The sequence below is a fragment of the Plasmodium brasilianum genome, chromosome 13 (assembly GCF_023973825.1).
Source record: "Plasmodium brasilianum strain Bolivian I chromosome 13, whole genome shotgun sequence".
Taxonomy (NCBI): domain Eukaryota; phylum Apicomplexa; class Aconoidasida; order Haemosporida; family Plasmodiidae; genus Plasmodium; species Plasmodium brasilianum.
The window spans coordinates 2,174,192-2,186,401 of NC_090126.1; the positions used below are offsets into that span (position 1 = coordinate 2,174,192).

Sequence of the window (12,210 nt, forward strand, 5' to 3'; positions counted from 1 at the left end):
TTCTTTTTTTTTAATAAATCGATATATAATAATTACGTATAAATATTATACATTCCAAGCTTTTTTTGAACCACATATGTCATTAAATATTTTTAAAGTTAATATTAAGAATTTTTCCAAGATTTGGTATATGCTGAAAAAATCATTATTGTTAAATTCTGCAAAAGTTAAATTTATTTATTCTTAGTACCTCTGTTTAACTGTTCATAATATATAGCTGAACAACGCACAGTGTTATTAAAATATAATTTTATTAAAGAGTAACTTCAACACCAAATGAAATACGAATAATATATATGAACTGTTAATAAGATGTGTCAGTGTTCCATCTTTCTATTTTTTTTTTTCTGTTTTCTTCTTGTTCTTTTAATAAATTGTAGTTCTTTTAAATTATTTTAAATTTCAGTTTCTTGAATTTTATTTTTGTGATACTTTCCTTTTCCTTTTATTTTTCCTGTTTAAAATTCATGTGATTAAATGTATATAGTTTAATTACCTATATGTGCAATAAAAATATAGGTTTTCTATTTTTTTTTTTCAGCAATCAAGCTTTTTAAATTAAGACTTTTTTTTTCTTGCGTGTTCATGCAATATTGAAAAAATGAGAGAGGAAAAAAAAAAAAAAAATACATAAATAAATTAAAATAAATTTAAATTAAAACAAAATAAAATAAAATAAAATGGAATAAAATAAAAAATTCGATGGATAAAAACAAATTGGTTAAGCCGACTTTGTTTGACAGCTCTTTTGAAGTAATTTTTTTGTACTTACAAAATAGCGTTACTGTTAACACGTGTATTGGGAGATCATCGTAGCGTTTCTTAAATTATAATTGGAAGAATATAACAAAAAATATTATAGCTTGACAAACTGTGACTTAAAAAAAATGCCAGTTTATATACTATGACACGTTGAATTGTTTTACATGCACGTAAGAACATATTGCTTCTCGCATTTTGTGGTGTGTGTAATTATGGATGGGGGGAAAACATTTTATTATAATCTGTAGCATTGTATTAAATAGTATACATGAGCAGTTCTTCACCTATATAGCAATATGCCATTTGTTCAATAAACATATGTGCATATCTGTATATGCGTACATGTTCATATGTGCCCATACGTAAATATATATATATATGCTTATATATTTATGTATACCACTTCAAGCTGATTATGGCTATTTAAATGACGGTAAAGGGGAAAATTTATTTTCTTTTTTTTAACAAAAGGTACTATAACCCCCCCAGTAAAAGGAAATGGAGCAAGCAGAACGATAAATATAAAACAAGAAGACCATTAGCAGAAAATGTGAACGTGCACAAAATTAATATTAAGGGAGAGTACTGGAAACAGAAACATGTAAATAAACAGTTTGTAGTAGAAAATGGAAATACAGATATGATAAACGAGAGAACTAGTTTAAATTTTTTCGGTTATCCCAATATATCATTACATAGCAAATTAGGTGGTAGTTTATATATAGAACAGATGGATCACATAACATTATGTGTAATTATGAATAAATGTATAAAAGAAAATATAAGTGAGAGCTATATTTGGAAGAGTTTATTAAATAGGTGCACAAATATTGCTCATAAAATAAATGGAAATATTTTAAGTTATATTTTTAAATATTCTTCTCAGTCTGATTATTATAATCATTATTTTTTTCTTACAATGCTTGGGAATATCTCAACGAATTTATATTCTTTTAATATAAAAAGTTGTTCAAACATATTGTACGCTATGAATCATAATTCTAATTTTTTCAATGAAGAAATTTATAATAAAATTATTCAGCATAGTTCATTGCTAATCTTGAATAGAAATGATATTGATATTAATAATATTCTGTCTATAGTCAATTCTTTTTTTTGTTATTATAGAACTAATTCCAATGATAGTTCTAATTGTGCGCATATTTCTAAAAATATAAATAACACATATTTATTATTTGATAGTATTGCGAAAACGTTTAGTAAGTACGATTTAGGTCTAAGTGAAATTGACCTTGTGTGTTCGTCTTTATTAGTCTTTTGCCTATTAGATAGAACAAATTTATTCTTTCAAGAAAGAAACAAAGATGTTATAAACAAATTATCAGGTTATCTAAATGATCATATAGAAAAATTAAATATAAAACATATTTCTATTTTATGTTTCTCTAATTCGATTTTTAAATGTAGTAGACAACAATTAAGATGGAATTATATATTTCGAAAAATAGAAAAAGATTGTCATTTGTTAGATAGTAACTACCTAGGTATTTTATTTTATTCATTAAAAGATAAATTAGTGAAGAGCAAACATATTTATAAAATTATTTATAATAACGTTTTAAATGATATAAATGTAGCTTCCATGGACAGCATAGGTTTAGTAACATACACTTTTTTAAAATACAGCACTTTAAGAGAACCATATAATATCATCACGAAACGGAATGGTCATAATGACAGTTTAGGAAAAGAAAAGGAAAGAAATAAAAAAAACGAAAATGTTGGTGGAAGCAATGAAGAGAACATAACAGGCATTAATAACTGCACACAAGGGGTGGAAAATGTACAGGTAAAATTAAGCCACTCTTTTAACCTATTTAACGACTTTTTATATGGTAAGATAAAATATAATATAAGTAATTTTAGCATATTTCAAATATACTTAATTTTTAAAGGATTATATGAAACAAAGTTATGTAATGATAAAGTAGAGCAATTAAAAGCTCATTTTGTAAAAGAGATAAACAAAAAGATTTATTCTATACCTATATATTTATTGTCTTATTTTATGAAAATTATAACAGTTAATAGTATAAAAAATAATGAATTAATAAAATCCTTAAAAGATGTTAGCATAATATATTTGATGGTTTATAAAAATATAAACATATATGATAGTGACTATAGAATTAATGAAAACTCTTCATTAATAGAAGAATATTATAACAGCATATGTAATGACGATAATAAGATAAAAAGTGATATAACCTTTATATATGATGAAAAAAAAAAGGAGGTAAATTATTTATCAGATAAATATTTAATAAACCCCCAAACATTTAAATTACAATTTAAATATTTAAATGAAAAGTTTGGAATACAAAAAGAACAAATTGAAAAAATATTCCAGCATTCTAAAAATTTTTTTTTTAATTATTACTTGAAAGAAAAACAGCTAGCCAATTTTTTTTATTTTTGCACATTAATGGACAAAAAAAATTCACTAGATTATTTTAATGAAATGAAAAAAATAACAGAACATAGAATAATACAGAGAGAATTGAAATTTAGTCCTAATAGTATTTTATACATTTTCAAAACATTAGATTATTTGGGAATGATTCAGGGAAAGAATAATTTTTTCAATTTACTTTTAAAACAGTTGTGTGATGGAATATTTTCCATTAATATTTTCACTTGTTGTGAGTTTCTCACATTATTTTATAAAAATAAAATTACGCATTATTATTTTTTAAAAAAGGCAAGCTATATAGTTAACATGAATAGGTACTACTAAAAATATATATATATATATATATATATGTATATATATGTATATATATGTGGCATGAACGTGCACAGATTTACCTTTACACCATATATATTATTATGTATGTATATGTAAAAAGACATATATAATAAATAATCAAATCACTGTGCACACTAATAATGTGCACATATGAATACTACATGAAATAATGAATATACTCGTGCGCATGTATGTATGCACACAAACATCACTATGCACAAATAGGGTATATTGACGTACAACAAAGTGTGTACGTGTAGGTGTATGTAAATGTGAATTAAAATGAATATGTTTGTAATTGTTCAAGTAGCTGTGTATATAGTGTATATGTAATGTGTATGTAATGTATATGTACATATATACATATGCAGAACAAAAATAAAATTTTATTTTTGTAGGTACGATTTAAGTAAACATTCACTAATAAGCATTAAAAGCATGATTTTTGAATTAAAGAATTTGCTTTAAAAAAAAAAAAAATATTACAAGATTAAAAGATTATAATACAAGATTGGAAGTTTATAATACAAGATTGGAAGTTTATAAATTTTTTAGGGGGAAGCAGGGAAAATAATATTTTTAATTTCTCATATTATTTAACATAAAAATATAACACGTGCTCCACATATGTCATTGTTTTTATCCTTGTTCTCCTTCCTTGCTAAAGGTTTTTGCTTTTGTATACACGCGAAAATGCTTGAGATAATGTTATTACAGGTATATCAGATGTGCACTTGTTCATTTCATTTTTTCTTAATTTTGATATATATATTTTTTTTTCTTTTCTGTTCGTTTAATCCCTTTTACTTATGTAGTAATTCAAGACATCATTTGATCAATACTTATTATTTACTTCCTTTATTCTTAGTCTGTAATCTTTGCATTTTCGCGTTTCTTTTTCTTCGCTTTGGTGTTTTTCAATTTGTTTTTTTTCATCTTCTTTCCTCTTTTACTTCCTCTTTCTTTCCTTCTTTCTCTTTCGCATTCTCTTCCTCCCGTTTTTTCCCTTTCAGTCCTTGTTATACACTTTTTGCTCGAAACCTTTGTACACAACCTGAATACTGTCCTTATCGATTTCGTACTTTTGCCTATTATCCTCTTCATATTTATAAATACTGAAAACTACTACACTAGCATTTTTCATTTTGCGATTTTTTGCCGTGTGTGGATAGTTCAAGAATATTTTAAAGAAGTTTAGAAACCATAAACTATGACCGAAAATAATGAAAATATCATTCTCATTATTAAATATATATGACAAGGTATCTAAGAATCTATTTTGGGAATAATTTCTTCTTAGTTTTACATTTTCATCAATTAAATCAACTATATCTTTATGCAAAAACTTTTTAACATTAGCAATATCAAATTTTTCATAAAAATTATATAATGGAATTGAATCAGGATTTCTGCTAATTTCTTGCAAAGAATTTAGAACATTAATAGGTTCATCATATTTATTTATTCTTTTATGAAATGAAATTAGGCAACTTGATAAAGCTCTTCTTAAATCTGAGCATAACAATACACTCTTATATTTTGCGTTATTCAAAATATCTATATGATCTTGTACATTCATTTTCTTTATATCTTCATGATTGTATTTTTCCGTTCGTTCTTTTTCGTTAACTGCACATTTTATGGAACTTTCATTTTCTACATCATTTGAATTTTCTGTGCAGATGTTATTATTATCCCCCTTCGTTGGAATTTCATTACTTGTGTTACTACTCCTATTCGTATTTCTTCTCTCTATTCTATGTTTTCTTTGCTGTGAATTTTCATCTTTTTTATTATACTTTTTATTACATTTATTATTATAACTAGCATTACATTTTACATTGGGTAATTCTATCATAATCATATCCCCATCATCACAATCGGTATTCATATAACTATCACCATCAGTTGATAATGCATCATATGTATTAGGTACAGAGGATGTATCACGGTCTCTATTATAACGTATTTTTCCAACAAGACCTCTATAATTAGTTCTATCAACACGGCCTCTATTACATTTCATTCTTGAACCACCTTCTCTATATTTTGTTCTTGTATCATCTACTCTACAATTTGTATCTTCTTTATTCATTTCTTTATTTAAGCCTTCTTCATCCATTTCATGGTTTGTGTATTCTTCATCCATTTCACTATTTGTCTCTTCTTCATCCATTTCACTATTTGTCTCTTCTTCATCCATTTCACTATTTATATCTTCTTCATCCATTTCACTATTTATATCTTCTTCATCCACATCACTGTCCGAGTCCTCTTCATCCATTTCACTATATGTGTCTTCTTCATCCACCTTACTGTTGGTACCTTCTTCTTTATCCACTTTTTCCCCGTTTATTGTGCTTTCTTTTTGTGCCTCTCTATATTTTTCTGTGTTATTATTCCTAACCCTATTTATAGCACCATCACCCCTATCACGTGTTCTTACTGCTCCTTCAAGATACGCCTCTTCTTCATCTGTGGATGTGTTACTATCCTCTTTAGCATAAGTGGAAGGGTTACTAGGATCTACATTCCTTGCAACATTTTCCAAATATTTCATTTGTTTCAATTGTTTCAGTTGTTTCAATTGTTTCAGTTGTTTCAATTGTTTCAATTGTTTCAATTGTTTCAATTGTTTCAGTTGTTTAAAATGTTTCAATTGTTTAAAATGTTTCAATTGTTTCAATTGTTTCAATTGTTTCAATTGTTTCAATTGTTTCAATAGTTTCAACTTCTTCATTTTTTTCATGTGTTTTATCTGTTCTGAATTGCACAACAGATTATCATTTGAATTTCTGTTAATATCTCCACTTAAAAAATTTGATAGTTCAACTGATTGTTTTATTCCGCTTTTACTTAAAGGGGAATCTATTAGTCCTGACCTTTTACTAAATAGAAATATGATTTCATGTAAGAATACTAATAATATATTTAATAAATTTTTTGTTGTTAATCTCCTATTAAAAACACTATTCCATATTGATTCACTATGTCTTATAAAATATATGGTTTTTATTTGTACATTTTTTCTATTATTATTTTTATCTATGCTGTTATTTACATCATTTTTATTTTCATTTTCATTTTCATCATTATCATTATCAACATTATCATCATTTTCATAATAATTATTTCGGTCGGCTAATTTTTTTTTTCTTTTTCTTCTTTTTTTGGGGATTGTGGAGGATATTTCAATATGCTTAATTTTATTATATAACAAATATCGTTTTAAACAACATAATGCTAATTTTAATTTTATAACTGAATTATCTACTGCTGAAACCATGATATCTGTTAATATAGAAAATTGCAATAATTGTCCCTTAATTCGTGCTATATTGGTACTACTATTATTTTCGTTATTAATTCTCTTCCTATATTTTTCTAATCTTAACTTAAACGTACTTAAATAGTCATTTATAACATTAAAAAATAAAAGAAAAACGAAAGATGAGAACAACACTGGAACAATACTAACGCTCATCTTTCTTAGGACCCTCTTTTGTAAAACATGATTATCTATAAGAAACTATCTTTTCTTTCTGTTATACAAAAAAAGTTTGCTTTTCTCTATTTACAATAATACCGCTTATCTGCTTCATAAGCACGTATATATATCTACGTACATATATCTATATCCGCATATATATATATACATATACATGTACGTGCAACAAATTTATATACGTATATGTGTACATATAGATGCAGTTATAAATATACACTTACATATATATATATATATATATATATATATAATAATAGGATGATGAAAAAGTTTATATTTCTTCTTTTCTTTTTAAGCTACAAAATACTGTAATAAAACGTCTCTTTTAAAAAATGAAAAAAAGTAACTACAACAAAGTATAAATACATAAGTATAGTTATATATATATATATATATATATATATATATATATATATATATAAGGGCATTACTTCAACGAACTTGAGCATGTAATTACCGAGGTTAGATTAGATTTTCATATGGATATTCATAACATATAAGTATATGTATATCTATCTATATATATATATATATATATCTACCTTTTTATGTTTTATGCATATATAACATATTAAAAAAAAAATTAAAATAATAGTTAACAGAAAAAAATCTAAAAAAAAAAATTTTTTATTTAAAAAAGCACAATAAAATAAAAATTTCTATAGGTTCACATATATATATATGCTATAAAACACGATGGAAAAATAAATGTATAAATATTTAAATATATGTGTTCTTTTTTATATATACTTACTGTATCTTATATTATATATATATACGCATAAAATAAATAATATTAAATGTACATATAAAAGATAGGTACATAATGTATACAATTTATCACAGCATATGGTATAATATATATTATACATTAAAATACAAGGCAGTATATAATTTAATGTAATAATAAAAACTGATATTAAATAATGATTTATTATAAAATATAGCAGAATATATATATCAGAATATTATATATAGTACAAAATAAAACAAAAGGGTTTGTAATGTATATATAATATTATATAGTATTATTTTTTATATAATTTAATAGTCTAAAAAAAATTCAAAAAAAAATAAAATAAAATACATGCGAGCTAAAATAAGAAAGTATGTACATGATATATACTATAAGTATTGGAACTAATCAAAAAAAAAAAAAAAAAAAAAAAAAGATACAAGAAAAATTGTTAAAATATACTTTCCTATTTTCAGTTACAACTTTTTTTTTTTTCATTTTATTTAATTTTTTTACGTTTTTACCTTTTCTAAGTAAATCGTTTTGTGTTATTGTTTTTATTTACATATAATTTAAAAGTAGAAATTTACGGTTTTATTTTATCGCATTATTACTGCTGTTATGTTACATCTGTTATATCTCTTCTGTTATGTTACAGCTGTTATATCTCTTTTGTTATATTACAGCTGTTATATCTCTTCTGTTTTATTACAGCTGTTATATCTCTTCTGTTTTGTTACAATTGTTATATCTCTTCAGGTATATTACAGCTGTTATATCTCTTCTGTTATGTTACAGCTGTTATATCTCTTTTGTTATATTACAGCTGTTATATCTCTTCTGTTTTGTTACATCTGTTATACCTCTTCTGTTATGTTACAGCTGCTATATCACTGTCGTTATAACACTGCTGTTATTTATGAACATATATTTTGGCGGTTCATCATTATGTACTGATTGCACTACATTATTTATATACTACTTTAACTTTAAAATAGAAAAATCGTATTAAGAAATTTTTTTTTACGTTTGCGGGTTTTTCATTCTTCGTAGCTTTTTTCCCCTATTTTGCAAATCGTATTTTTTTTTTTTTTTCATTTATTTTTTCGTAGTTTTGTTTTTTATTTTTTATTTTAAATTTTGTATTATTTTTGTAGTTTTGTTTTTTGTTTTTTGTTTTTTGTTTTTTATTTTTTCGTATTTTTGTTTTGTTTTTTGTTTTTTATTATATTAGTTGTTTTTTATTTTTCAATTCATCACCTGATCCCTCTCTCCTCCTGTGGCTATTCGATCTTGTTATGCTCATTCTCAATCAAACCCTTATATAACACCCGAACGCTGTCCTTTTCAATTTCATACTTCACTTCATTATCTTCTTTATATTTTAACATATTAAAAACAACAACACCTGAGTTTTGCATTTTGTGCGTTTTTACCTTATGTGCTTGTTTTAGGAAATAATTAAAAAAAAGACGAAACCATAAACTATGTCCAAATATAATGAAAATATTATTATTATTATTAAATATATACGTTAATGTATCTAAAAATTTATTATGTGAAGATGAGGAATAAGGGGGTGGTTTTGCAATTTTAATATTTTTTTTAAATAATTCTTCCACATCTTTGTGTAAGAAATTTTCAATATCAGTACTTATATAATTATTATTATGAAAATCAAATAAAGAAACACAATCTGGATTACCACTGATTTCTTGCAAAGAATTTAATACATGAATTTGTTCATTATATTTATTTATTCTATTATAAAAAGAAATAAAACAGCTAGATATAGCTCTTCTTAAATCAGAACATAAAATAGTGCTTTTGTATTTTGGACTTCTATTAAGAATATCAACATGTTCTTTTAGACTCATATTACCAATATTTGCTTGATTTTGTTTATTTCCTTTTTCATCTTCACTTTCATAATTATACATAACGTTATCATTCCTGTTCCTGCTATTTATGTTATCGGCAATACTTTCCCCATTTTTTTTCCTTTGCATAACTGTATTTCGTTTACAACTATTCATATTGTTAATATCATTACCAAGATGTTCATCATATCCGCTATGAAGATCACTATCATTATATTGGGCATTGTCATTATAGTGTGTATTGTCATTATATTGGGCATTGTCATTATAGTTAGTATTATCATTATAACGAGTATTATCATTATAGTGAGGATTACCATTATAGTGAGGATTACCATTATAGTGAGGATTACCATTATAGTGAGGATTACCATTATGGTGAGGATTACCATTATAATGAATACTTTCATCATTATTCTTTGCTCTTCTGTTGCTCGTGCGGGTATCGCCCCACTTCCACATTTCATTCAACTCAATAACTTGATGTGGGTCACTCTTCATCTGATCATCTACTTTACTGAATTTGTTCATAGGTATATCACAAAAATTATTTTCATTATTAGCATTTTTTTCTTGCTGCAAAAAATTTGACAGTTCAATGGACTGCACGACACCATTATTACTTAAGGGGGAATCTACTAAAACTGATTTCTTACTAAAGAAGAAAAATATCTCATACATTAATACTAGGATAAGATTTGCAAAAGTTTTCATCGAAAATTTTTTGTTAACTACGTTATTCCATACTGATTCACTGTGCCTTATAAAATAAATGGTTTTCACCTGAACATTCTCTTTTCTCTTTTCCACCTTTTTGTTTTTACTGATACCACTATTGACACTGCTCGTGTTGTAAGCATCGATAGTACTCTTCATATTGTTTTTATCCTCCTGTTCGATGTTCGAATAACCGATATAATTATATTTATTAAAAAACAAGTACCTCTTTAAGCAATGAAAGAATATCATAATTTTTGTAAAAAAGTTGACTAATGATACAACCATAATATCTTTTAGTATATGAACATGTAAAAACACCTGCACGAGTCTTTTATCATCACTTATATCTTTTTTTTTTATTTTCTCTTTTCTTGAATTAAAAGTGTAAATATACTCATACACTACATTCGTGATAAACAAAATGAACAAAAACCCCAGAAAAAATACGTGTACCTGCATTTTGTCACTCTATATAAGTATATTATATATAAATAAATATAAATATATAAATAAATATAAATATATAAATAAATATAAATATATAAATAAATATAAATATATAAATAAATATATAATATATATATATATATATTATATATATATATATATATATATATATATATAAATAATATATATATACATATATATTACTATTATTAATTACATTCGGGCTAACACACAGTCAATGAGGTGATATAACTTAGGAATTCGTGACACTAATAATAGTAGCAGTAGCGGTAATGATAGCAGTAATAGAAGTAATACGTATTTCACATAATTGTGTCCTTACAAAAATTATGCATTTACTCTCTTTCTTATTAGATTTTTAAGGTTAATTTTTGAACTAGCAAAACAATGAATATATAAAAGAATAATAGAAATTCATTATTCTTATTATAATGTGTGAAATGCTTAAGAAAGGTACATGTAATACCAAAAAAAAAAAAAAAAATAAAAAAATTGAAAAAGAAATAAAAAAGAAACGAAAGAAGGAAATAAACAAAGGAAAAAAATTAAAAAAAAAAAAAATACAAATTACTCGGAAAGGGAACTAAGGTAATCACTCTAAGCGTGGAGACTATAAAACGTACTATATTTTATGTAATTAAAAATGGTAGTTGATAAGTGCAGCATGTGCATATATGTAAACATACATGTGCATATATGTAAACATACATGTACATATATATATATATATATACACTTCAACATATATAATTGCATATATTTATTTTTAAAATCATTTCTACAATTTCAAAGGAAAAATGAATGTCAGCGTAAAAATGAACATGAAGAGGTTTCGTGCATATGTATGCATGTAGCGTATATGTGAATACTAATGTACGTAAGGATATAAGGGCGTATGACGTGCACATGTAAGTATGTACGTATATATATACAAAAAAAGAAGAAAAATAAAATTTACCGTGCTTTCACGCGCGTATGATAATTACAGAGCAAAAATAAGCAAATAAACAAATAAACAAACACATCAAATATATTAGTTCTAAAGAAAAATATTTTTTATTTTTTAAAAAGTTTTCGAGAAAAATAAGTAAATGAATTTAACCTTAACGTAGTGGTAGCTCAATATTGACATCATTCTTCCACAAAAATAAAAAAAAGTCCTTTTTTAGAAAAATTGGCAACGTGGAGAAGCCTTTTTGTATATTCTCTTTCTCTAAGTATATAACGCACTACTACAATTTGCATATTTTAAAAGGGATATCAAATAAATACGTGTTTTATCTTTTTATTAATTTTTCTTAGAAAAATTCTGCCAGTTTTTTTGGTTGAACATTTGGAATGTTAGAAATATTAAAAGTATTAGGAA

General features: G+C 24.6%; 3 protein-coding genes across 3 annotated transcripts; 1 reads left to right on the forward strand and 2 right to left on the reverse strand.

Moving 5' to 3' along the window:
- Positions 1-1,189: 1,189 nt before the first annotated feature.
- Positions 1,190-3,520, forward strand: MKS88_005121 (uncharacterized protein; the record flags this gene model as incomplete). Its single annotated transcript, XM_067218355.1, has 1 exon — positions 1,190-3,520. One exon carries the CDS (start codon positions 1,190-1,192, stop codon positions 3,518-3,520), a length of 2,331 nt encoding a protein of 776 aa, XP_067071496.1.
- Positions 3,521-4,541: 1,021 nt separating this feature from the next.
- MKS88_005122 (histidine phosphatase) lies at positions 4,542-7,016 on the reverse strand (the record flags this gene model as incomplete). Its single annotated transcript, XM_067218356.1, has 1 exon — positions 4,542-7,016. The coding sequence occupies one exon, from the start codon at positions 7,014-7,016 to the stop codon at positions 4,542-4,544; it is 2,475 nt and encodes an 824-aa protein (XP_067071497.1).
- A 2,043-nt stretch (positions 7,017-9,059) lies between these two features.
- MKS88_005123 (histidine phosphatase) lies at positions 9,060-10,835 on the reverse strand (the record flags this gene model as incomplete). The annotated part of the gene is made up of 1 exon (XM_067218357.1): positions 9,060-10,835. The coding sequence occupies one exon, from the start codon at positions 10,833-10,835 to the stop codon at positions 9,060-9,062; it is 1,776 nt and encodes a 591-aa protein (XP_067071498.1).
- Positions 10,836-12,210: the final 1,375 nt, after the last annotated feature.